The following is a 27,900-nucleotide window of genomic DNA, read 5'->3' on the forward strand; positions in this document are numbered from 1 at the left end:
ACATACATTTAAAAAAAAAAACCTTTCTGGATGCTTCAAGGGTAGGAGTGGGCAACCTTTTTGGAGCCATGAGAGTTTCACTTAAAAATTTAAAAAATGGCTTCAAGGGCTTGAAGATGGTGATGTAGTGATATTCCTGAAAAGTGGGGAGGGGGGGATATCCTTTTTTTAAAAAAGCTAGTTGTGTTTTACTAAAGCAAGCACATTATTTATTCAACAACGCTCCCCCCCCCCCCTTTCCTGTTTTGCTGGAACAACTCTTAGAATTGCTATTTCTCAGGCCAAAGAAGGTGGACTTTGGTGAACTGTGCACTAAGCTATGTTCTGTCTCTGTTAGGAAGAAAACAGCAAGAATAAAAAATGCAGTGAACAACTCCCCCACCCTAAAGGTAGGCTTACCAGTAGTGGCCAAAATCGTGGAAACCTTTTGGGAAAAGTGTATTTTTGAGGTTTGATGGCTAATAACACCACTTTTTTTGGTAGTACCATAAAATTATACAGCAATGGAAAGATAATTTAATCAAGAATGTAATGCAACAAGGTTTGTTCAATTATCTGTATTCTATGAAAAGTTATAGCCAAATATAGCCAGCAATAAAACCCAGTTAATAGAAGCAATCATTCAATCTTGGTTTCATATAACAGCTGCAGAACTAAAAGACTTGGTTATTTCATTCATGCTAAAGGTTACACAACTAAGTATTAACTGACATGGTGATAATTTTTGTATATCTCATTTTTTTCTATGGTGATAATTTTTGTAGATCTTGTTTTTTGCACGTGTTTCAATTTTCTTCTTCATAACTGCTATTCCAATAGCAAATCCTGCATAAAAGTTACTACATTACATTCTTGATTAAATTATCTTTCCATTGATATATAATTTTATGGTACAACTCCAAATAAAGTGGTGTTATTAGCCATCAAACGTCAAAAATACTGCACACTTTCCACAAAAGATTTCCACAATTTTGACCACTATTGTACAGATTTGCACTAAAATGCTTTTAAGGAAATCTTAATCACAAAAATGCCTAGCCACTCAATCTACTACAGTACAACCAACATAAGCTATGAAAAGAATAGCCCTGCCAAATATCAAAAACATCTCAGAAACAACCAACAGACTATTACAACCACAAGGCACACAAATCAATCAAAGCTCTCCAAAACCTCTTAAGTAAACCAAAAGACCCGGCTACAACTTGTCTGAGACAGAGAAGTATAAGATTAGGAGAGCAATGCCAACTAGTAATCAGATGACACAATGAAAACTCCTTAATCTCACAACACATGGACAGATCTACTATAGTTTCAACTAGGAAACAATGAGCACTCCAGATCAAGCCAAATCTAAAAATGCTAGAGAATTCCTGGAAGCTTAGCATTCAGAGAAATCAGCCATCAATAGACACATAGAGATAAACTACATTTACACCCCATCCAAAAGATTCAATAAAAAAGCTAAAAAGGAAACAAATCAGAATGCATCCTCTCGAGCAGCCTACACCCAGATAACCAGGGATCAACACCAAACAAACTATCAAGCAGAAAAGTGTACATTAATCAAGGGACAACCGAGGAGAAAAACTACACATCTACCAATAGTGGCAGGGCAAGCTATTGTATATAAATAGAGAGCTGACCTCATACTGGAACTGATGGAGTTACTTAGTCAGATAATTAAACATCTGCAAGCAAAGACCAAGCTCACAGATGAACTACAGTTCAACTGTGAGCTATTCTTTTAAGACTCTTCAGATACTTTCAAAGTGGTAAAAGAAGCATTTCAGCACAGATTTTAAGAGATCGCTAGAACAGTAAATATGCTATGAAAGATCTTGTAACAAAAAAGGTAGCAACACATTCAGTTGTTATAAGTTACCAATTGGCCCTCTAAAGGAAGCCAAAGCTGCACTAAGGTTGCCTGCTCCCTAAAACCAAGCTTCCTGAAAATCTGAAAAATATAAGAAACACAGGGAAAATGCTGACAAGCAAATTGATAACAACACCCCAGGAATACCTGGGGAGGGTGGGGGAGCAACATAAAGAATAAATGCCTTGAGTAAATTATATTATCACTGTAATAAATTTTTTACTTTTGAGGTGGTAATGCGGATTGGTTGTTGGTTGCAGTGGCATCTAAATAAGTAATGAATTTGCAATATTCACTGGCTGCCCTCATGCACAATGTTTTGTTATGGTTTGAATAAGCTACAATTGTTTAAAGTGGTTTATAAAGGGCTCTGGCTGGATTCGCACAATGTCTTTTACTGTACATAACATTTAAAATTAGTATGTTAGGTGATCAGGCTCAAATTATGCTGCTCTGGATATGATTTGAAGATCCATCTCTCTGGAGAAGGCTTTGAGGTTGGGAAAGACAGAAGGAAAGAGTAGAAGGGGGACAACCAGATCGGTCTTTCTAGTTAATCGTTAGGCTTTAAAGACCCGAAGGACCACATCAAGGAGAGATCATCATGGAGAACATCTATCTATGTGATTGCTAAGAGATGACAGCAATTAGATGGCATGTAATCAGTCAAAATCACTATTAAGTGATCTAGAGCTCTCTTAAAAAAATAAACAGGAGGGGAAGAAATGAAAGCCCGTTCAAGACTACTTTACAGCCCCCTTTGTCAGTGACAACCCTCAAGGTCTTCTTCTGATGGCAGGCCTGACTTAGTTGCTATGCAAACAGGCGCATTCATGTGGTAAAGCAACTCTGCTGACTGGTGGGTGGGATGGCCTTGATTCTGCCTGGCAGGGATTTGCAGAACCTGAAGAGATGCTCTCAGAGGACTCTGAGACAATTTCCCATAGGGGAAGAATGCTTCAGATAAAATGTGAAATTTCTGGTTTTTGCTTGGAGCTGCAGGAGGGAAGAGAGGCTGGTTGCTCAGAGAGAAAGCTCCTGCTTGCATTCAGAATGCCCCAAATCCAAAACAACCGTCAAATAACAATGCTCAGAGAAATATTGGAAAAAAACCCCGTGAAGCAGAACGGAGAACAGACGAAGCAAGAAAAATAAAATCAACCCTCCCTGAGACGACTCCTCCCTTCCAATCACCAACAGTGCTATCTTGCACGCAGGCGTTCCTACCCTTTATATAGAGTCCCAGACCAATCCTTGGGTGCACACACTGCACAAAGGTAGATCACCACCCACGGCTGACTTTACTCAACAGACCAGGCCAGTATGGCAAAAGCTGCTATAAGCTTATTCGAATAGAGAAGCAGAGCTCAGAGATAGTAAAAAGCTCTCTCTCTGTCTATGGAGATTCTCAATCATCCAGGTCATGATTGTCCCAAAGGTGCTTTTCGAAAGGCAACTGGACATTCTTGGATTTTTTCATGAAAACATTTCGTTTCTCATCCAAGAAGCTTAGTTTAGTTTACTTGATTGTCACTGCACATTGTACAATGAAACTAAATACCATCTTCAGTGTACATTAAACTATAAAAATAAAAACACACATCATTCACATGCTATGTAATTGAAATTGAAAACCCCATTATTGCATTAATATTGCAATATACCATAGAATTCAATATAGTTACTGCCCTGGGAGAGAAGCTGTGTTTCAGCCTATTTGTCCTTGTTTGTATGATCCTGTAATCGTTCTTCAGCTTCTGAAGAAACTCCTTGGATGAGAAGTGAAATGTTTTCAAGGAAAAAAACCAAGAGTCCCATTGCCTTTTGAAAAGCACCTTTGGGATAGCTCTGATTATCCAGCCCCTCACAAGTAGTCAAGTCCAGACCACCCCAAGTTTCAGGTGTTCTTAAGAACTGTCAAACACTTCAAACTCTCCCTGCAGGAGAAAGTGACACCCCACAACTAGGTTTTTAACAAACCAAAAGGTGAGGCACCAATGGTGGTTTCTGTTTAATCTTGAAGGAACACAAAAATTAAAATGACATACGAGGAAGACAAAGGGAAAGGGAGAAGAGATTGTTGAGATCCCCTTGCAAGGACAGAGAGAAGCCATCTTCTTCCTTGGGCTTCCGTGTTCTTTCCCATCCTTTCTATACCATGCAGGCCATGTTGACAGCAGCTTTGGGAAGGCCCAAGGAGAAAACTGGGCCGGCAGAAACCAGAGCAGAGATCTCTCCACTTGCTCTGCAGGGCATTGCAAGTTAGGGGCCTAAGAGGAGCTGAGCGGTGGTGGCAACAGGCAACCGACCTCTCCCCGCAAACCCCTTGCGTGTTATTTGGTGCAGAAATGCAGAAGAACCTGGAGATGGTGAAGGAGGCTGCAACCCTTCTGGCTGCAAATGTATGCAGAACCAAATTTAGCAAAACAAACCACATTCTTTAAAAAAAATAAGCAGAAAGGGGTGGAAAGGATAAGCCAAGATTCCCTTTATGAGTTGTTATGTTTTACTTGCAAAGGTTTTTTTTTTTAATGGAAACTTTAGGAATGATATCTGCACACACTTGTAGTCCGTTAGGTGGTACAGCTCATTTTACCATCTCAGAATTTGCCTGCTATTTTCTGGTGATACTCAGTGGCAAGAGTGGGCATGAGCATTTTTCCTATCCTTTAGCACCTCCAAGCGCAGGTCAGACAGCTGCAGAGGCCACTCCTTTGAAACGGGGGAAACACAAGTGAGCTGCAGAGGAATATTTTGTTTTCCTATAGGAGGCTCAAGACATTCTCCGTTTCCACCACCACTTATGACCTGTGAGAATAGGAGCTGCCCTCAGCTTACAAATCAGGTTCTGGTTGAGATGCCCCTGCAAACTGGAGATCCTTTGCTGGGGAGGGGATGCACAAAGAGGCCAGGCCTCTTCCTCTGCCCAACTGGATGATCCCTTTCCACTGGATGATGATGCTTTGCCACACAACAGCCACACTCATGCCATCTCCACAAGTCCATCTTCCGAGAAGAGGAGCCAATTTTGCAAAAGGCATTGGCAATGCTGGCCGGATTACCAAGCATGGAGCATGAGAGGGAGCTGCGGTTCACAAGTATCTCAATTTAGCTCAGCAGAATCTCAATGGCTTGTTGGGTAAGCCTGTCTCTATCCCATCACAAAAGCCAGGAGGGGAAAGGAGAGATTTGACCTAGTCCCGGGTCTTCTTATTGCTGTTGCCCAATGACAAGGCCTGCGTAGGACAGTGGGAAGGAAGGACGCAAAGTCTGCACACAGGTGGTGGGTTGACACACAAGACAAGACTAGCCCTTCACCAAAACAAAAGAAGGAGGGAAGGGGGTTCCTTTTGAAGTTGCATCTTCTCCCTGGCTTCCAGGACCCCACAGGGAGACTGACTGGAGCAAGGGAGAGAAGGAAAAGAAACATTGCTGCTGTTCAACAGCACACTGCTCTGAGGCACAAGCCTGATCTCAAGGAGGAAACAAGAGACAATGGACTCAGGGGACCACACAAGAAATTTGGAGGGGGGAGCGGCAGGAGCACAATTCTGGCAACATGGCACACACCAAAACCCAGCTTGCACTTGCTTGGTGTGAGTGGGCAGGAGCATAGCAGGCTAGAACAGCCATTGTCTGAGCACTGCCCAGGCGGTAAGTGGAATTGTCAGAGACCGTACTCTAAGAGAGGCCTACTGGCCGGAGCCATCTTAAGTCCACTCCCCTGAATCGCCATTTTCTCTTGATCCCAACAAAACAAAAAGGATCCCATGGGTCAGGATAAAGGCAGCGTGGATGAGAGGACAGAACACAACAAAAACAGTCCATAACACACACAACGTGGAGTGATTCCTGGCGCAGTGGGTCCTCTCCACCACTTTTATCACTCCAGTCAGGGCAGGGACTGGTGGAGCAGCTGCCCCAGTTACAAGCTGTATCTGGGGGACCGGCCGGCCATGGCCCTTCAGCACAATGCAACTCTTCCTCTTTTTGTTGATGGAAGCTTGGAGAATGTGTGGTACAGAGCCTGGCAAGCCAGTAGCCTGCACAGAGCAGAAACACATTTTCTGCCTCGCCTTGCCTGGCCTGAGCTGAGCCCGCCCTGCACCGCTAAAATGGTTCCAGTGAAATATGAAGTGGGACGGGCTGAGCATCATGAGGGGAAGGATGATTGATGGACAGTTCAGAAGACTGAACTATAAAACTCCTTTGAAAGTACTGTAATAGCCAGAACACCGTCTCTTAATACCTTTTGCTTTAAGCCTCTGGCTACCACACAGTTCTTTGCCACAGCAGGCAGTTTATGTTTAGATTTGTTTTTGGGGGGGGAGGGGTTGGGGGGGGGATAGACAGAACAGGAGAGAGGAGAGAATAGGGAAATACTGAAAGGTGACTGAAATAATAATCTGCAAGATTAGGATCTCAGCTGTACCTTAAAACCACTTGGTACCTTCACCCGCCATGTGGGAGAGAAGGGCCCTCTCCCCTCCCTTTACACAGGAGGGGGGACAGCGCAGGCGGGTGGGGAAGGCTCGAGAAAGGAGACGAGTGACTGGTGAGGAGGTGGATTGCCATGGCTTCCAATTGCAGCCAACAGGTCAAGGGTTCAAGATCAAAGCTGGTGACCTCTGTCTCCTCTCCCTGCAACAGTCTTGATAGCTCGGCTTAAATCCTGGGCAACAGTTTTTCAATGAAGTCTTTCACGGCCATCATCTCCTGCACAGATGGAAGAGGAGGGGAAATACTCTTTTATTTCTTGAGGCCACGTTAGAGAGACAGACCCACCCAACCAGCACAGATGCCTCCCTTTCTGGTCCCCAAGGCTTAGCACACCCCAAATATTATCAATTCAGAAACTAAATACACACATAAAGGGTAAAGGTCCCCCTCACACATATGAGCTAATTATTCCCGACTCTAGGGGGCAGTGCTCATCTCCATTTCAAAGCCAAAGAGGTCTGTCCGAAGACGTCTCTGTGGTCATGTGGCCGGCATGACTAAATGCCGAAGGCGCATGGAACGCTGTTACCTTCCCACCAAAGGTGGTTCCTATTTTTCTACTTGCATTTTTTATGTGCTTTCGAACTGCTAGGTTGGCAGAAGCTGGGAGAAGTAATGGGAGCTCACTCCGTTATGCGGCACAAGGGAGTTGAACTGCTGAACTGCCAACCTTTCTGATCGACAAGCTCAGCGTCTTAGCCACTGAGCCCCTAAATACCCATATTCATAAATTTCTGCAGACAAGTGCAAAAGTCCAACACAGAGTTCAAGTTCATCCCACAGGACACTGGAGACGTGGCTTTTTTAGAAAGCTGTAGTGTGTATTACATAAGAAAGGCTTTCCTATTAAAGAGAGACCTCCACAAAAAAGGGATCCATTTCCAGCTGGTGCCAGCTGAAACTAAGAAGATCCAAGATCTAGGGACAGAGCTTGCCAGGCAACATAAAGTACCTTAACCCCATTATCTCAGTCTGAACCTTTTTGCAATCAGGCCCCAGCTATGAGAAGCGGAGTGGCTACCAACCAACCTGAGGGCAAGAGTTGTGCATCATTCTAGGGTAGGTTCTGAACTGGATTCTACTAGGATTCACAACCCCCTTCAGCTTCTCTGCAGTGAGAGCTCCGAAGCGCACTGGGATCATCGGGTCCATCTCACCATGGCACTGCAGAATGGCGATATCCTTGTTCACACCATTACTTGCTGCCTGCAGTCATCATGAGGAAAACACATCAGCAGCATGGTAAGCTGTGAATCACCCACAAACAGATGTTGGTCTCTTGCCATGGTCATTGCAAAGGGGTGGCTCCATCCAACAGACCTTGGCCCAGCATGCATCTCCCCCGTCCCCCACCCACCCCGGTTCCAAAAAAGAGGTTAGGCTACCTACCTGAGGGAATGTCCTGTGCAGGGGAAGCCAACAGCTGAGGGCCACAATGCCAGCCAACTGGTGAGAGCAAGTGAGTGCTGTGTAGAGGGACAGGGCACCACCCTGAAGCACAACAACATCAGAAAACTGGTCAGAGCTTATTCCAGTAAGGGTCTTCTCCCAAAACATCCTTCCCCAATCTCCTCCTCTAATGCTTCCCCCCACATCCCATTTCACAGCAAATAATGCCGTCCCCAAATATGGGCCTAAAGAAACCCTTCCCTTCCAATTGCTTATCAGAATCTCATAAATGAAAAAAAATCATTAGCTGTCTGCAAGTTGAATGTTTCTATAGGGAAGTTGAATAAGAGTATTTGACAAGAAACTCTTTGACCAAAAAAATAATAATAATCAAGAGTGCTAAAAATCCATTCTGTCTCTATCCTTAGCTTAGAGGAGCTTAGCAGACACTATTGCAAAGTGTAAAGGCAGGTTTCCCAGGATCTTAAGAATTAGAAGCTTCTAAGAAAAAGAATTTGTGGGAGAGGAGGAAGTTCTCAATTAAATTTTGAACTGGTATGAACTATGTGCTTGTATTAGAACTCCCTTTTTACAGTCCTGTAATCTGTACAACTCAATTCTTTAATTAAGGTAAAGGAAAGGAAAGAAGTCCTGTGGATTTTACTCCGCCAGTCATTGCCGTCAATACGATGCTCATCTCCATTTCAAGGCCATTGAGCTAGCGCTGTCCGAAGACATTTCTGCAGTCATGTGGCCAGCATGTTGTCATGGAGCACTGTTACCTTCCCACCGAAGTGGTACCTATTTATATACTTGAATTTATATGCTTTCCAACTGCTTGGTTGGCAGGAGATGGGGGCGAGGACGGGATGTCACCCTGTAGCCTGGAGCTCAGGACTTGAAAATAGGCTATGATTTTCCAGCCAACATGCCCAGTGTCTTAACTGCTGAGCCATTGTGCCACTCCAATTCTTTAATTAACATGACTATTACATCACTATAATTTAATTTTTTAGCTGTTCTCTTTTTTTTCCTTTTTCATGTGACCCTACCTCTTTTTGCAGTATGGTTGACACTTGGCCTAACAAAGCTGCACATGTGTTTTTTCCAATAAAGCAGCAGGACTCAAAATAAGGCCTTCTGGAGAAAGTTTGGTCTCTCAAAATATATATATATATCTTTCACTTTCTTCCATTTTTGGTGCAGCTATGTGGTCAAGATGGACATCCTAAAGCAGTGTATCTTAACCTTGGCAACTTTAAAATATGTGGACTTCAACTTTCAGAATTCACCAGCCAGCCTAACAAATACTGTCCTAAAGGAAACGGGTCATGTCCGTTCCCTGTCAAGGGGGCTTCCCGGGCGCCCCATAAATGAGACCCGAGGTGTCTACTCTTAATCAGCATAGAAACCTGCCTCCTCCACGCCCCATCAGTTCCCACCTGTGAAAAGCCTCCCAAGATGATCCGGTGGGCCGGGATCCCATTTTTTACTTCATGGTCAATTACAGCTTTAACTGGAATGCAGAAAGAGAAAAGAGACAGTTTGACTACAAGTTAACCCAGAGTTGGAAATGGTCCTGAAGCAAACAGGTCTGCTAATATGGATTCATGGCGTGGTTCGCTGTTAGAAATGCCCCCCCCCCCTTTTTTAAAAAATATCAAGCCAAATTAGCTACAGAATCAGCGCTCAAAGAACAGTAATGCAAGTAAACGGGGAGTATGCTGCAAGAAGCCATGGGAGATGGTGAGGGTGGGTGCAAAAGTCCACAGCAGCATTACAACCGCTTTGGTTTTGCAAAACAGCTCTGGAATTTGCCTTAGGAAGGAAGCGGTTTCAAATGACCACACAGGGCAGAACGGTGACTCTCTTCTTCAGCCAGCCTTGAAGAAAGGAACTACTCTCTGGCCACACTGAATTTTAGAACTCCCTGGGAGGCTGGGTTATTTCCTCAGACAGCAATTTGCCAGTTGGAGAAGCCCTTGTTTAGGAAGGCATTTCTTTCATAGAGTACATATATTTCATTCGATGCTTTTACTTTAGCTCCTCTTACCTGCCTATTGGATAACTACTCTTCCTTAGTTGTTACTATGCAGCATATTAATTCTGGTTTGTTGCGATGAGCAACATAAGTAGTAGAGGGATGGGGGGGGGGTGTTTTACCGATATATGAACACATGAAATAAGCAGAGATTGGGAAAGTGCCAGGTGTGCAAATCGAGACTTCTTTGATCCTCCCTTTCCTGCCACCATTAACCTTTACATTTATCAAAGAAGGGCTGTAGCTCAGGGGGAAATGACATGGTCTCTTGGACAATAGCCCAGATTCTGTCTTTTCGTCTCTGTCTTAGATCTGGGAAAGCTTCCAGTTAGGAGAAGCCTTTCTCCAACCTGGGGCCCTCCAGGTGTGTGCAATTCCCAGAAAGTATGACAAAACAAGAGGCAGGGTAGAGGCCGACTGCTTTTAAGAGCCACAGATACCATGTGGCAGGCAATGTTTTCGGCAGTCAGGGATTGCACCTTTTACAACTTGTTTTTTTCCTGGACTCCAAGAATAGTGGAAGCTATTGTTATATCACTCTGAATATTATTGCCACAGTGTTGGCTCTTTCCTTAGGAAGGGGCTCTAATGGCATTCATCTTTTTTTTTTAAAAAAAAAAAGCTCATTAAGTGCATTAAAAACTTATTGAAGCTATTTTGCGTAATTCCATATGCACATCCCAAAACAAAAACAATTGAACATTAAATGTCGTCAGAATAATCTGTAAGTGATGCAAGGGCCACAAAAAGGGGAGACTGGGTATTCAGGAGGATCATCTGAATTGCCCAAACTGGGTGTAAATTATTTGACATATGGGCCTGACATAATTAAAGACATTTTGTTTTCTAAAAGCAAGATTATATATGCACCAAGACAAATTGGATGCCCTCATGCCTCAAAGATTTATTTTGTTTTTCTATTCAGATTTATGACCTGCATGTCTGCACATTCCCAAGGACTGCATATGTTCTTCAAAAAGTAGCCTGCAGAGGAGGCCCCAGTGTTCACCCAGCTGGAGAATCTCGACATCTGGCTTCTGCGATGTACAAAGAATTAAATTTTCCGGGCCATTTTGCTGGCTTTAGTTTTTGTGTGACTTAGGCAGTAACTGCAAACGCAGAAAGGGTTCAGAGTTCTTTTTTAGCCTTGGGAAACGACCCCAATCACCTATCTTGATTTCCAACCACTGGAAATTATGATTAAGAGAAATGTGGGCCGACTCGGAAGATGCCCAAGGAAACGCCTCTCTTACTGTTCTCAGCAGCTTTTTTAATTCCGTTTTCATCTTCTGGTGCATCCGGACTCAGCCCCATTAAATCAAACCTGAAATGGGGAGAAAAAAGGAAAGACCATCACTGTCATGATCTTCTAAGACATTCACCTGGGGCCAGGTAAGGGCCCTGGGGCATAGCATTATGGTGCAGTGGTAACTTGGCTACATGGAACTCCAGCAGCAGCATTTGGAAACGGGGGCAACATTCTGTCTACCACTCAGCATCGTTCATTTGACTTCCATTCCACCAGACCTTAAAAAGAGGCATAAAATGACCAACTCGGTTCTACTTTTGGGTGAAGGCATGCCAGATTACAGGACTGTAATCAGGATTGATCTGAAATGGTGAGTGAGAATAGGGTCCATGTCATGGCCCAAAATTGAAGCTAACAGCTACTACAACTTTTAATCCAAAACGTTAGGATTGCCTCTCCCACCAGCTGGCCTTGTCGTGATATTTATCTCGTATCTACAGGGTAGCAGTTTGGAGAAGGCTTAATTGGAAGCTTTGTGGCAGGCAGCAATTTGAAAAAAAGGCCAAAAAGAACAAGTGAAAATACATACAACTCTGCTAAGATTATAATAAGGCTGTGTAAGAAGGCCATTTTTACATCACACACTTAATGTTACTAAGTGAATACTTCCATGAGTAAAGTCCACGTATTCTCTCCAAATTTCTACCAACCCATTAGTCTACTGCCTTCACCTTTTCCCTAATCACTTCTCCAAGGTCTTTTCCCATTGCTCCTAAGGCAGGAGAAGAGTTTGGCTACTAATAATACAAGGAATATTGTTTAATACTAACCAGGAGGGCATAACCATCTTCATGTTGAGAGTGACAGGGATCCTGGGTCTGTAAAGAGAGACAGAAAATGGGGTATAATTCTAGTAGGACCACAGGTAAGAAGGCTAAGGAATTTAAAATGATAAAGAAATATCAAAATATCATACTTTTAAAAAAGTAACAGCAACATTCTTGGAATTCTTCTAAACTGTGCACTAAGTCCACAAGAGCAGTTTAGATCAATGCTACAGCCTAGACCTTCCCCATAAAACTGGCAGTTGGGAAGACATTTTGCAGACAGATCAGGTTTGTAAAGCAAGAGAAAGCAAAGCTGCTCTCCTTCTCCCTTCTCTATTTCATTTAGAGTCCCTGCTCAATCAAACTGTGTTTGGTGTGGTTGCCTAGTAAACTACCCTGGGATCTGACCATTAGGGGACTGACTTGATGCTGGGCTTGGTGCTTTTGCTAGGAAGCAGCTGAGAAACACAACACCATTTCTTTCTATTGAGTCTGCCCTCAGCAACACTGGCTTTGGGGCTGGGGAGTATCTGCCTACTGCCCATCACGGAAGCTCAAGCAACAGGATTGACAGCAAGACGCCATAGAATCAGCCACAGAATGAACCACCAGGACAATCTTCAAAGGTAAGAGATGAACACCGAGAAAGGCAAGAGGGTTGGTGGTAGGTTCAGGCGCAGTTCTGCATACTTTCCTAGAGCATCTCTCATATTTACTATGTGTGTGTAAGGATGAAGCAGCATTGTGCAGTCCCTTTGAAGGCCCCAATTCCTTCTGGCCTTGCTGTTTGCCTGTTCAGGATCTGGAGATATTCAGGTGGGAAATGCATTCCTGCTCATTATTGGGTTCATCAACTTCCTGTCCATTTCAGTGGATGCATCTCAATCTCCATTGCTAACAAGGTCTCACGTTTGGAATTCTGTACATGGCCAAATAGAGAGCTGGGGCTCAGCTGGGGCTTTGTGACGATCTGAATTCTGGACCCTTAGTAGCTGTTAAGAGGGAGGAGAATACAACGGCTAAGCGTACATAATCAGGATAAATTATTAATGAAACGTCTTGGCGCAAATTATGTCACCTCTTGCACATACTTCCAGCCAGCAAACTCAAGCCTAAAAGAGGTCAGAATAGGTCTTTTTTTCTCAGTCTATTAGGAGTGAAAAAAATGGAAGCTGCAGGAAAAGGCAATAGGGTCAAAGGGAAAATAGCTACAGCTCAGTATTTTAACCATGAGTTAACCATTAGTTTGCAGGCTTCTAAGAACTACACCGTAGTGAGCAGTAGGGAAGCAAGGGAAAGCCTAATAGATCAGAGTAATGTGCAATAAAACAGATATCAGAAGTATATGCCAATTTCTGAGCGACATAATACCTTGGCTTGTTATATTTTGCTTGCAACCTGTAGTTCTCTCACTTGCTGATACTATTCTCTCCTGATTTTGCAACCCTCTTTTCAAATAGCAACATCTAGCCCTGCCCACTATCAAGCTTTCTATTTTCGGATTAAGATAAAAGTCCTAATTTAGCACAAGATGAATGAGTCCCTTGGTGATCTTTTATTGTGTTTTAGGTAGTGGTGGCTACAAACGTCTATTATTACTGTTATGGTTGGTTGCAGTCAGCCAGATGTTTAGACTGGATTTGGCATTTTTATCCACCTATTTGGTGGATAAAAGGACCTGAGATAGACAGATGTTGTGATTTGAAGGTACTATCGCTATATACATAACAATGGGAAGTGGCATCTGCCAGGTCTTCAGCTGGTGCTGGCCTTCATTTGCATCAAGTTCTTCCCAGGAACCTAGGATGCCCTAATGCAGGGGTGTCCAAACTTGGCAACTTTAAGACTTGTGGACTTCAACTCCCAGAATTCCCCAGCCAGCAGAGCTGGCTGGGGAATTCTGGGAGTTGAAGTCCACAAGTCTTAAAGTTGCCAAGTTTGGACACCCCTGCCCTAATGTATCAGGGAGAATATTTCAGAATCCAGTATTTGAGAATCCAGGCATGTTATAGTCACTCTTTGTGGAAAACACTAGGTTATTGCCCTTTTTGTAATGATGGTTATATCGATTGTACACTGCCCTGAAAGCCATGGAATGAAGGGGGGAAATGTTTTATTGAAAAGCAACAGTAGGAAACTCTTTTCAGTGCAGTAACCACATTTCATCTCTCTGCCCTGCCCAAAAGATACAAGGGGTATGGCCAGTGATAGCGTTAATATCATAGAACAGGTGCTTTCATGTTTTCATCCCTGAGGGAAAAATTAGCAAATTGGGGGTGAGGTTCAGTGTTTCTCAACCTGCGTTTTAAAGACAGAGTAACGGTGATACTTACGCATGAGGGCAGATGTATTTCACATAAGGGAGCCGGATGGAAGACAGAGCATCAGCCCAGCTGTGCCTGAAGGGGGAGGGCAAAAGAAAATAGGTCAAGTCACCATCCAACATAAACATGAAAAGGCAAATATTTTTCACTGACCATCCCAGAGGCTCTTTCTGCTGAAAAAGGTAGTTGGGAATACGCTCATATCTGCCAGCTGTGATAAGGATCTGTGCCTGGTTTTTCCAAAATTCCCAAACACTGCATCAGTGAGGACAGCTTGGTAGAGGAGATCATATCCCCACATCAGTGCAATATCCAGATATACAAGTAGTCCTTGACTTATCACCATTTGTTCAGACTTTTCGAAGTTACATTGGCACTGAATAAATGGTGGCTATTACGGGTACTCAGAGTTCCAGCCATCTCAGCAACCCTCCCATCCCATGACTGCGATATGGGTGCTTGGCAACCCATTTGCACTTTCAGCTGCCTGCCAAGTGCCCTGTGATCACAGGACTACCACTAGCAACCTTCTATGCCAGCCTCTCCAGAAAGTCAAAGGGGAAGCAGGCAGGAAATATCACAATATCGTTGGGTTAAGTGTCCACCACCAGTGCACTCTCCCATAGTCCTTGCGTACTTGCTACAGCCACTCATACACCCTCACCAACTCAAGCAGTATCTCTCTTCCAGAACCACATGGTACCTCTCATGCATTCTCTTTACCTCTTTTACATTTGTATGGCCTCAACTCTATGCCAAGGCGCATGGAACGCAATTTCCTTTCCACCAAAGAGGTACCTATTTATCTGCTCCCGTTTGCATGCTTTCAAACTGCTAGGTGAACAGCAGACTGCTGAGTGGGCAGGAGTTTTTGTAGTTAGATTGATGTAAAGGGGGAAATGGAATTAGTCTGTCTCCTATAAGACTCATGCTCTTCACCTTTACCTTTGCTATACAGTCAGATTTCACCAATACTCACCCTGTGTCACCGAGCCCGTGCAAAAAAATGACCTGTAAAGTCAAGTAGAAAATAAGCACATTAGCTGGCTCAGCAAGTGAGAAAGTGCTACCAAAGCTACTGTAATCAGGAAGCATTCTGTGAGGTCAATTAGTTGCAAAACAAAAACAGATTATGCAGAAGGGAAGAAGCAGGAATCACTCAACCTAAGGTAGTTAGAAGAAGATGAAAACGAAGATGGGCGTGACTGAATCTATTTGTGACCAAGATACCATCCTATCATGATGCCTTCTCCCCAACAAGATGATTCACTGGGAAAAATATGCAAATATATATGTCAATATTTATTACATTTCACTAAATGAGCAAAGTTCCTTCATCTGGAATTTTCATGCCTAGGTAAGAAAGCTTTCTTCTTACATGGCACCAGCTGGGCCAAAGCTATTGCCATCTTTGACTTAATCTGATATGGTTGCCATCGCCGGTTTCTCCCTGATTCCTTCCTAGTTCAATTCTGATTTTCCACCAAAGCAAGATATTAAATGATTCTACCAGAGCACAGAACTCAGCTTCCTGAGAGGTGAAGCTTCTATTGCTATAGAAAACAAGTTCCCTAAAGACTGTGGAAGTGGAGGTAGAAGCAGCAGGCAGTGCCAGATGAAATCCCAGAAGGCAAAGGAGCTGTTTCCAGGAACCCTCAGAGAGTTATCAAGCTTCACTCACAGCACAGATCTTGGGATCTAGTTTGGTTCAAGTCACTTTGGAGTGTGATCAACAACTTTTTTTAATGGAAAGCTAATTTTGTGGATTCTATTATTGTGGCAGAAGAGCAGAAACTTTTGTATTTTATAGGATACCCCTCCCCACTCTTGGTCACAAATCTCTGAGTTAGAAAATCATCTACTGCCTGAGTTTCATTCTTCATATAATCCACTCCTTCTATTATCGCTGTAGTTTGCCAAAGATATTTCAAATTCTACAATCACTTTCCCTCTCATCTTTGAACCTCATATATTATTAATCAATACATATTTGAAGAAAGCATTTCAATACTTTAACATTTCTCAATGGAATTTCACACTAGATGGAATTTTGATCATTCAAAATCCCATGAGTTCCAATGGCTGCAGAACGCTCCAAAAATTCATACCCATTCCATCAATATACAAAAGTTATAACTCAATTTTAAGTGTGTTATGCAGATTTAAATAATATTCTAGAAAGGATACAGTCCCAGTGCTGGAATTGTACTGCTGAATTTGATCAAAATCAGGACTCACACATTTGTGGTATCTGCGCAAAAGCCATACAAGAGCTGAATATGGTACAGGGTATATGGTTTACTATATGTGCGTCTCGGACTGTTTTAGAAAGGCCAATTTTTAAGATGCTGAAAAATGAAAAGGAGGAATCAACAGATTAGATAGCACTAACCATAGTCAGGAAGACACGATTTCAGTGCCAAGAGTGGCTATGTTCCTATCCACATACTCCTCGGGTTATATTGTGGAAGCAGAATTGTATAAAATAACCCAATCTTGGTAAATCTATTGGTCCTTCACGACTGCTTTAGCTGAATTTTAGACTTTAGATCTTGGAGAAGGGGAAAGCAAAAATCTCTCTTCCGCAATGCAAGCAATACATCTTGGTGAGTTTGGATGGCACAAGTTGCAGGCAAGGCCAGCAATGGGACTAATAAATTAAAGTAGTTTTGTAGCATTGGTTCAGTGCTACAACACAGCACAGTATTATCTACTACAATAATTCACCACACCAGCCCCACAACTGGAGAGGGGAGGGGAGGAAGCAGGTTTTAGTCAATTATTACCTAATTAGTGCAAGAGAACAGCACTGAGGGCAACACAGTAGGATACAGTTGGACTAATTACCTGCCAGAGGCAAAGGGTAGATTTTGTAGAGGTCCTACAAACAACATTTTACAGTTTATTGGAAAGGAAGGAAACTGAGCTGATCTCCTTCTGTAGTTCCCCAGGCTCCAGAAAAGCTGATATCAAATTCTTACCACCAGCAGTATTCCTTTCTCGGAAATAGCCTCCTTGTTATGGGGAGAACAATCCCTTTGCCTTCAGTATCAGCAGAGAGAATGGGCTAAAGGAGAAAAACCCATTAATTCCCTAAGCTTTCTGGATGCCAACAGATGGTAAGCCCAAAACAGCATGCCCTTACCGCTGCAGTCTCCCGCTCTGTCCCTGAAACGGTCACAGCATCAGCAAGGAGAGGGACAGACATGTTGTTACCGCACATACAACTATACAATTCGCACCTGCAGAGGATGAGAAACACAACCCATTAATTTATTTAAATCAGCTTCCTAGAGCTGGATGACTTCAGATCCTGGTTGGGAATTTTGAGAGTGAAATGTCTCTTCTAAATACTTAATTTACTTGTAAGTTTCAATGTAACAAATACTCCACAGCTTGTAAGTAAACCACTTTAGGATCCAGAAGATTCACAGCTTCCCATCAAATCCCTACAAGTTCACTCTCAGGCTCCTTCAGTTTTCTCTTGGTCCATAAACAATGAAGAATAGGGCTTTGCTATTTTAAAGTTTGTTTTTCCCCTCATTTTTAATGAAATCAGCATTTCCCGAGTAACAACTGTAACCCAGAACATACATGTTTAAAGAATGTCTTTGGCTATTAGACCAGGAAAAAAAAAGCTGCACTCAATTATTCTTTTTTTTTTAATAAAACAAAGTTTTATTGGTTTTTGAATATATAGGGAAAGGTAAGGGGATGTACAAAAATTTTGGCAGCTGCCACACTGGTGGTGGAGATCCCTCCAAGAAACTCACAGATTTAACAATCTTAAAAACAAAATATAAAAGAAAGCAGCAGAGCAAATCTTACTCTATATTATCAATCATGTGTTTCTACATTTTTATTTGTCACTTTAATTATTCTGAAGACAGTGCTTGTCTAGAAAATGTTCTTCACAAAGCCTTGACATAGTTCATATCAAAATCCAACTGTGTTTTGAAAATATTTTATATTTTTCATAACGGTATGTTTTAACAGTTTTATAAGGATACTGCTAAAACAGAATTGTGCTACCTAAACTAGAACATTTTGCACCTGGTGGTCAAAAGCAGTAAATGTTTCAAAGCCCCATCCTGCTGGGGCAATAAGGGTTTTTCTTTGCACAGGAATGTTAAAAATAATAGGAAAAGCACTCCAAGGTGTCTTAGTTTTCTCTGCAACTGGACAATGACCTACATGCTGGGATTAAGATAAGTCATAGGTATTAAACATTACATGTTCTGCATATTTAGATTAGCTTTCCCATATTAGTACACTTGCCAGCATGCTGGTTGAGAATTATGTGTTGAAGGCCAACTGGCAGCTTCAGATTGGGAAACATTTTTCTAGACAAGTAATTCATTTGCTGAATTGCTCTAAATAATTTTTAAAAGTGCTTTATTAAAGATTAGTTTCCCACTTCTTGTATATATCTATAAATTGTAAATTAGGTATACATAGAAAAAACAACGAATGATAATACTGTTGCAAAAGAAAAATTAAAACATAGCTACACTAAGAAATATATGTTTAGTATACACATACAGACTGCACACACACATGTGTGTGTTTGTGTGTGTACATGAGAATGTATTAAGAATTGGTTGCCAAGTGTTAGCTATTGCTTCCCTCTTTCCAGATTTATCTTAGAAACTCAAACTACTTCCAAATGTTTTCAACTGTTCTTTAGCTTATTTTATTTGTGGCTGTAAAAACCTTAGAGTATTACAAACAGGAAGAACAGCCTTTTATTTTAATGGGAGATAAACAGGAAAAAGGTTTTTAAAAACCCACTGAAGTCTAAGCTGACTGATTTCATTTCAGTTTCTTCATTATCTCAGACCAATAAAACACAAATGAAAAATTGGGGGGGGGGGGGGGAGAAACCCTGACTCAACAACAACAAGATATCACCCAAGTTCTGCAAGCCATGGTTTTTGCTAGAATAAGCAGCAAATGTACCTAATACTTCTGCCTTTGTTTTCCCCACAATAACAATCCTGTGAGGTGGGTTGGGCTGAAAGAGAGGGATTGATCCAAAATCACCCAGCTAGCTTTCATGCCTGTGGCAGGAATAAAACACACATTTCATTCCTTATGTAAAATATAATCTGCAAAGAGCCAGCCTGCTGGCAGCAATTACCTCTAACGCTCCCCAAAGTATCAGGAATTAAAATGAAAAATTCACTATGTGCCATTTCCAGATATTTAGCTAAGTTACCCATTACAAAAAATAAGTGAACAATCTGTTGGCTTGTGTAAGACTAACCAATGTAGTATGACTTCCTGACAAAAAATAGCAATTGAAGTGGCCCGTATTCCAAAGCCTAAACATTCTACCCCTAAACTAAGCACTGACCACCTTTTAAAAAAGAAAGCCAACATGCAGTAATTTATTTTACACCAATTTTGTGAAAGAGCCTTGAGGTAGCAATGATAATCAGAATAAAGTCCAGTTGATGTACAAGCAAAGAAAGCCATTGGGGGGGGGGGGAGCATTTTACATGTTTTTAGCATATGCCCTTCCATCCACACAGAGAAACATCTATGGCACAGGAAGCCTAAAACCTTTTCTCCAGTTTGGAAATATTTTCTTATTATTATTTAGTTATTCACCTAGTTGACTATGACAGTGGACCCCCAACCTTTTGGGCACCAGGATTCCACAGGGAAAGTTTTTTTCCATGGACCGAGGGAGCATGGTTTCATGTGCTGCCTCCCTCCCACGGATGGAGCTTCTCTTGTTTGCGCGGCATATTGTTGTGGCATGCCATTATTTGGTGCCAGTCAATGGACCAGAAGTTGGGAACCCCTGGATTATGAGATACAATGAAGCTCTATTTAGTAATCCTCTTTACATTTTGGGTTTCTTTTGCTGGGCGGTTTTGCCTGTATGTTTTAATAAAGCCTTCCCCAACTTGACACACTTCAGTTGCACTGGGAGTGACACTCCCAGAGAATAACATGCTAGCTAGGAATTTGGGAGCTGGAGTCTCAACATTCCAACATGTACGATAGATAAGATAGAGACAGACAGACAGACTCAGATAGGAGGGGTAGATAGGATAGATTGATAGACTAAAATACTATCTAAAGTACAATGTGTTGCACAGTGCCACATTCAAGAATGCTACCTTAGACTTGGAAAGAAAGTTTCATAGGTAAAGTCCATGAAATTACAAAATGCCATAGATTTGGCAGGAATAGACAATCTGGTGCCTTCAATACATTTTGGGGTATTACAGCCATTGGCCCAGTTAGTAGACTCAACAGTAGACTTTGATTGGAGCTGGAGAATGTTACATTTGTCCATAGCTAAAATAATAATTTTAAAAAGGCAAATTAATAAAAAATATAAAATTCTCTCAATCTATTGGCCTCTTCGGATGATAATGACCAGGGTTCCAGCAACATTTTGTCTCTGATATGAACTCTCTCCCTCACATAACACTTAAGGAAGTAATAAATGATTATCAGTCAACTGGACTGAGCAGCAATTTTATACATTCGGTATGAAGGAAAATAAATAAGCACCTTCCTCAACAGCCTCAGCTTCTCTCAGATCAATAGGATATTGCTAAGATGCTTCTATTTGCAAAACATGAATGTACACTTCTCTATAATGCTTTCACTTTTGGGGATATTGCATCTCAATTTGCCATCATTGTGAAAAGCTTTTCTCACTTTGAAACCAGTACCAAACTAGGAGCTACTCTATCATTAACTCTGGTGTCACTTCCAAGCTTAGGTTTTACCCACTTTGAAGAGAAGCTCTTATCAACGTCTTGTACAGAACCGTGAGAAACCTCACAAGAGGAAGTCATTTACTTAAGCACTGTTCATTTAAACATGGTTACATACACCCCAATGACCGAATTAAAACAAACTTTTAAAACAAAGATTAAAACAAACTTTTCTCCCATGCCCACCAAGTAAAGGGCACAGCTGTTTATATAAGTGCCAATAACAATCCAGGCATACATGAAGAACTGAATGTCCTTATCACCACAACACTACTACTGATGTAGCTGATAATAAGGGAAAAACAGTAACTACCCCAGATATTATCTACAGCATATGGCTTGATCAGAAAGGGCATTTTCTTCCTGCCATCGGAAAGTCTTCTGTGACTTGTCTCTTGCAGTGCAGTCATATTACATTCTGGTTCTATTGCTGCTGGCACAGTCAGAAGAAGAGAAAAATATCACAGCCAGGAAAACAACACTGGAAAAGAAAACTCAGAAACTGCACAATCTATCTGAAAATCACCCTTTTCAGGATAGATAAAAGTTCTAGTCTTCTAGGTTTGCAGAAGAAATCCCAGTTTCAGTTTTCTCTGCAATGCAAAGCACTGATGACATTCTTCACTTGGATCATCTACCAGCCAGCTTCCCCTCACAATGTTCCTTACCTTTATTAAAAGCCCAAATCCTTCTCTTAATACAGCATAGACCAGACCTGGGCATTTTACAGTCCATAGGCCGCATTGGGCCCTCTGGCTCTCCCTATCTGGCCCATGTGTATTGCTTTTATTTTGAAGGTGACTTCTGTTTTTTTTAAATTTAAATATATGTGTGCATGCAGGCCTTTGCATCTTCATAGCTCTATTGGTTCGGTCCTCCACAACAATCCCAGTTTCCCATGTGCCCCTTGGGAAAGTTAATTGCCCATCATTCGTACAGACCCACAAGAAACTTAAAATGGAACATTTTAAAGACACAAATCACTTCTTAGGCAACTTGTCCATATATACAATTTCCATCTAACTCCAACACAATAAGATGCTCTTCTAGCTGTAATATGAATGGTGTGGTGAGAGGGATTGTGAGAGATTCACTTAGTGGTCCCTTGGCTAAGTCTATTCTGATTTGAAGTGCTAATTACTCATCTCAAAGTATGTATCAAAATATTCATGCCAAGCAATTCACATATTGTTGAACATCCTTTGGAAGACAGTGAGATTTCATAGGCAACCTGTAATTATGGCAGAAATTGCGGAAAATCTTTGAATCTTAAACTTCAATCTCAATGGAGGAAATGCCATCATCACAATTAACACCTGGGCAATTTTACTCATTAGATACACAACTTGAACAGGGGACTGCCTCAAGCTGAACTAGAAACACTGGATAGAAGGACCAGAAAAATAATGACAATAAATCATGCCCTTCATCTGTGCGGCAATGTTGACTGTACTTTCCAAGGAGCACAGGTAGGCGTGTAATGTTGCAAATACACCAGACAGTTGAATAAAAAAGGGCACTGGAATAGCTGAAGGACAGTGAAGAAGATGCACTGAAATCTAGTACAATATGAAGGCTTTACTGAATTTAAAGAAACAAAACTGGTCCAGATGAAGAACGGAAAAGAGACATGTGGCAAGACAAAATATTCTATGACCAGTACATTAAAAAGAGCAGGCAAAGCAAATAATAGAAAGACCTGGCAATGGCTGAAAGCAGGAAAGTTGAAGAAAGAGACGAGAGACTAATTCTGGTTACACAAGACCAAGCCTTAAAAATAAATGCATAAATCCAGCAATGAGAAGATATCCAGCAAATGTCATATCTGCAAAGAAGCTGAAGAAACAATGAACCACCCAGTTAGCTGATGCACGAAGATCCTACAAACTGAATAAAATAACAATGCAACAATAATAATGCATTGGAATATCTGCAAAAAATACTTCTTGTCCCCAAGCAAAAAATTAAGGACCAAGCAAAAAACTGGGACCAAGACAAAAAAGTTTGAATACTGAACATTACATCTGGAGATAGAACAATAGAAAAGAAAGAACGGGAGAAAATAGAAGCAAAACTATCTGTGGCAAAAGAAAGCAAAGGTAGTACCAATAATAATAGGCCCCTTGGGTACAATTCCAAAACATCTGGAGCACCACTAAGAAAACCATCCGTATTGACAAAACCACCATCAGGCAATTGAAAAGGCAGTGTTACTTGGAATAGATCCTCCAAAGATCTTAATATTATTAAACAGTAATATCTGTCTATCCCATGCCGTTGGGAAAGCTTTCATAGCTGGCTAAAAATGCCTAATCCAGTCTAAACATCTCACTGACTATGTGACCAACCATAGTATTTCTGAAGCCTAGTTGCAAATTAAAAAGGAAACTATGAAGAACTGAATCAAGGAAAAACCTTGTATGCTAGGTACATTTAATTATCTGAAACAAGGAATTTAATTATGCCTGATTTTATGCTGGGTAACTAGCTTAGTATGTCAAATAATAGGTGACAAGAACTGAGAAAACTGTGATACAAAATTGCAGGTACGTTCACAATGTCATACAGAAAGAACCATCGTTTTCTCACTTCTATTTTATGCCATTGTCTGATTAACAAAAGAAAGTCCAGGAGGCAACAAGTTTAATACTTACACTTTTGACAAGTCAGAAAAAAACCTCCAGGTTTCAGGACACCTACATATCAATAATCAAAGTTACGAGAATTCTGAATATTTGCTGCAATTTCTATGCACCAGATAGAATTACTACCATTCTCTTTTTGCTTCTAGTCCTTGACTCAGACTTCTATTTGTCAACAAAAAAGATAAGCCGAAAAAAAGCTAAGATCATTTGCTAAAAGTACAAGAAAAGGTGTGAGAAATGTAATATTGAACAGAGTGGGGAATCTAGACATCTCTTTTGGTAACACAAGAAAGTTTATCGGCAGTAAGTTCAGCACACAGTAGAAAGAGAACTATAAAACATTTTTAATAAGCTTCTGAAATTTGTTACCACAGACGGAAGCATCAATCACTAATTGGCTTGGCTATTTAAAGAGATCAGATAAATTCATGTTCAAAGGCAGTAAAGAATTTCCGTCAGAGTCAGTTTGTGAGATTCTGCAGCAATTTAGTTACCCATACAGTTGTAAAAAAAAAAATGGAAAAGGAACGGCATGAACACTGCATGGTTCTTACATACTACCTTCCTTTATTAGAATGAGAACTAAGTGAGTTATTTACCCAACTTTGCATAGAGGGAAGCAGTTCACAATTGTGAACAGAATTTCAATTGCATGGCCTGTTAACAAAAGGAAGCTATGCAATATTTATAATGCTTGCTCAGAAATGACAGTTCTCAGAGATGAGTTTGTTAGAAGGCCCCAAATTCTAAAACAACAATTAGCTTTTTCATTAGATCTTAAATCTAGCTATCCCAAAGCAACGAATGAGCAAACTTCCAAAGAACCTGAAGCCAGCTCATTAGTCTATAGTATTTTTTGTGGCCTTAACAAAGGTATTATGTTACTGATATTTACTACCCCCACCTCCAAACCAGCTATTGCATTTTTAGGCTGCAAATATATGATCATTTTTATTCATCCAAAGGTGACATCAGAGAAGACTTCCTTGAAATTATGGTAAGATAAACCCCCTTTTGAAAATAAGTTGATGCTGATTATAACTATAATCAAGGGTAAATAGTTTTAAAAGAGACTTCTCTTCATCTGGTCCTTTTAATCAGTAAAAAATCATTGTAATACAGCAGTCAACAAATTTTAAATTGTTTCATATACAATAAAGGGGTACCACAAATCAACTGGGATACTATAAATGGCTTGGTTCATCAATGTTGTTATTTGGGAAATGGAAAGAGGAACAAATTGTTTCTCTTAAAACTTTCCCCATGTTACCATATGGCTTCAATCTTTTGCCTATTATACACACACACACACACACACACACGTGTGTGTGTGTGTTGCATCTGTGCACCTGGGGTGTACAGCCCAGGTTCAATTCCCAGTAAGGGTATGGCTAGCTGATGAGAGCTAAATAGCTTGAAATAGATCTATACTACTCTCCCTTTATTTATTTATCAGCACAAATGCAACACAAATGTAACAAAGGCAACATTAAAAAAATGGCTTTCTGCCTGGATGGCTCCTAGGGTGAGCCGAAAGACAGAAAAGGGAAACAGTATGCTCCCTCCCATATTTGGGCATACCAGGGGTTGTGACAAAATACATACATGCATACACACACACTCACACACACATATATATTTCTTAATAAAGAGCTATTATCCTTAGGTGGGAACAAATACTTCAAGAACGGCTAATGCCCAAATTACAAATTTTGAAACAGAACTGCTCAAAATCATGGAAGACAAAACCAGTAACCATTATCAGCCACAAAAACTCCAGTGGGACAGAGCCTCATGTTTAGATATAGGATTAGATATTTATGAAGTTATATAATCCAGGCTTTATGTTGAAATGCAGCCAACTGCTCCTAAAACATGGAGCAGAAGTTTATATGTGCTTGTTATTTTCCTTTTTTTTGTTTTTCTTTATTGAAACATTTTTTGTAAAATTGAGTTCAAATTAAATGTAGTGTTACACAAGCTTGGGAACATCTATAATCAAATATCAGATGATAGCAACAAACAAAAGTGTACACATCCTGTATATATGTTTTAGAGGCATATGACTGCTATGAAAGATACAGTGCCAATCATGGTCCCATGTCCTAAGGATATTTCTATACAACTTTATGAAAAAACATGGTGTCATTTATGTATGAGCAAAATCATAAACTATATTATAAATATCATGATTTTCATCAGAATAGATATTACAAATACAAAATACTGGTCTCACATATAACCATGACAAGAGCACCAAAATAGGAAGTCAGGAAGTTTTAAATTGACACATTCAATTATTTAAATATCTATATTTATAAATAACTTACAACCAAAACTACTATTACTATATTTATTACAAGAACATCAGATGGATTATTTAAATAAGCATTCAAATGCTTAACCTACACACACACACACACACATTACTTTATTATGTTAGCTGTAAGCATTGTTGGGCATTCAAACAGGTTGTATGTGTTTGTTAAACTGATTTTCTCAAGAAAAAGATAAATATAAGGTAATTAATTTTATTCCTCTTATTACACAGGCTGTTTGTTACATTACATAAAATCTATGACTAGCCTTTATTTTCATATCTTGCCTCCTCATGAGATTTGGAGAAATCCAATATTCTCATACCTTTTATGATACACTGTAAACCCGGTTTCTGCTTACAAACTCACAACAATACACACGAAACAGAAACACATCTTTTGGAAATCTGCTCTGTTTTTCTTAAAAGCCCTTCCTACAAGTCCCATCACTTTAAAAATGCTTCTGTGATGAAATCTGTTTTCTTTTATAGCATCAGATAACAACACCCTACACTGCCCATTAGACATCACAATCGCTTCATCCAAGACAAGACATACATACACCAACCACTCAGTGCCACCAATAATGCTCCGTTGGGAACTCAACTACTGACTTTCATCTAAAAATGTATTCTTCCTTGCCAGCCCCAACTTTTTTCACCTCCCCATCTTCCCTTAAGAGCAACCAGCTGCAAGAAGGAAGCCAGAGCTGCCTCGCCTGCTTTGTTCCATTTCCAAGCAAAGTTTTTTTTAACAGGGCAAGTGAAAGTTTGGAGGAAAACTTCTTGCAAATTCCAGAGTTCCTGGTCTATCCTATCCGACTCTCAACGATGTAAGAACCCAACCTGATTGTGTGGCCTGCCTTTGCCTCTCCAGTTGCCCGGCTGCCCCCAATACCCATCTTTTGCCCTCTCGGACACTCTTTTAGGCCAGGGGTCTCCCAAGTTGGCCCCTTGAAGACTTGTGGACTTCAACTCCCAGAATTCCCCTGACAGGTCTGGTACCTTTAGACCAGGGGTCTCCCAAGTTGGTCCCTTTAAGCCAACTCTGGGAGTTGAAGTCCACAGTCCAAGGGGCCAACTTGGGAGACCCCTGCTTTAGACCTCACTCATCCATCCACACGCTTTCTCCTCCTCGAGGAGCCCACAAACCCGGTTTTTTTCTGCCAGTTTGCCCCATGCGCTGAATAAAATCCTCCTCCTCCTCCTCCTCCCCCGTTAAGAGCCAAGCCAAACGGACAGGGCAGCCGCTGTTACCTGGTTACCTTGGGATGTCCCAAAAGAAGAAAGGGGCTTCACACTACCACCCCCGCTCCTTCCTCAGTTTCCCCAACCCCTTCAGACACTCTTTCTTCTCTTTTCCCCCCCTCAGCTTCTCGGGCGTCTCACCTGACTAGAGAGAGAATCGGGGAAGCTCGAACGCTTGCACACCTTTTCGACCTGCCCCGGGTTCGGCCGGCCCTAATAAAGGCATCAGCCGGCCCATCCTCACACCCCCATCTCCTCCCACCCCGGGCGCCTCAAGGACCGGGGCCCCGCTCTCTCCCCCCCGTTTCCGCGCCAGGCCTCCTCGGGGCCCTTTCCCTGGATCCGGGGAGGCCTCTTCCCTCGCCCCCTCAGGCCGCTCCTCCCCTCCTCCCCACCTCAACCGCCACACGCGGCCCTTTTGGGGGGGCAGCCTGCCCCGCCCCCTTCCCAAAATTACCCTCAGGTTCGGACCCAAGAGAGGCGCGGCTCCCATCCCGAACCTCCTCCCTCCCTCCGTCTGCCTTGACCTTCCCCCGCCCGGCCTCCCTCACCTCTTTTCTTTTCTCAGCTCCGACTCTTCCGACCCGGCTTTTCTTCTGACTGAGGAGACTCAGTCAGGCTCGAGCTCTCGCGCGCTCCCTCTTTCCCTCCCTCTCCTTCCCCCCCTCCCTCCGGAACTTCCGCCACACCACCAGAGCCCGCGCTAGACAAAGTGGGCGGGGACCCCTTGTAAAGCTTCAGCCC

General features: G+C 41.7%; 1 protein-coding gene across 3 annotated transcripts; it reads right to left on the bottom strand.

The window, feature by feature from the left end:
- Positions 1-15: 15 nt before the first annotated feature.
- Positions 16-27,847, bottom strand: LYPLA2 (lysophospholipase 2). Of its 3 annotated transcripts, XM_081962610.1 has the most exons (12): positions 27,708-27,847; positions 17,352-17,448; positions 17,188-17,273; positions 17,054-17,087; positions 15,186-15,217; positions 14,216-14,281; positions 11,886-11,933; positions 11,060-11,130; positions 9,208-9,281; positions 7,766-7,867; positions 7,406-7,582; positions 16-6,592 (listed from the first exon to the last, which is right to left on the bottom strand). In XM_081962610.1, the coding sequence occupies exons 2-12, from the start codon at positions 17,427-17,429 to the stop codon at positions 6,542-6,544; spliced, it is 819 nt and encodes a 272-aa protein (XP_081818736.1). In that variant the 5' UTR covers positions 17,430-17,448; positions 27,708-27,847; the 3' UTR covers positions 16-6,541. The 3 variants fall into 3 exon arrangements, with proteins under 3 accessions (XP_081818736.1, XP_081818737.1, XP_081818738.1); XM_081962611.1 differs by lacking the exons at positions 17,054-17,087; positions 17,188-17,273; XM_081962612.1 differs by lacking the exons at positions 17,054-17,087; positions 17,188-17,273; positions 27,708-27,847 and adding an exon at positions 27,298-27,400.
- Between the last annotated feature and the right edge of the window lie 53 nt (positions 27,848-27,900).

This window comes from Natrix helvetica (genome assembly GCF_964273705.1).
Source record: "Natrix helvetica genome assembly, chromosome: 9".
Taxonomy (NCBI): domain Eukaryota; kingdom Metazoa; phylum Chordata; class Lepidosauria; order Squamata; family Natricidae; genus Natrix; species Natrix helvetica.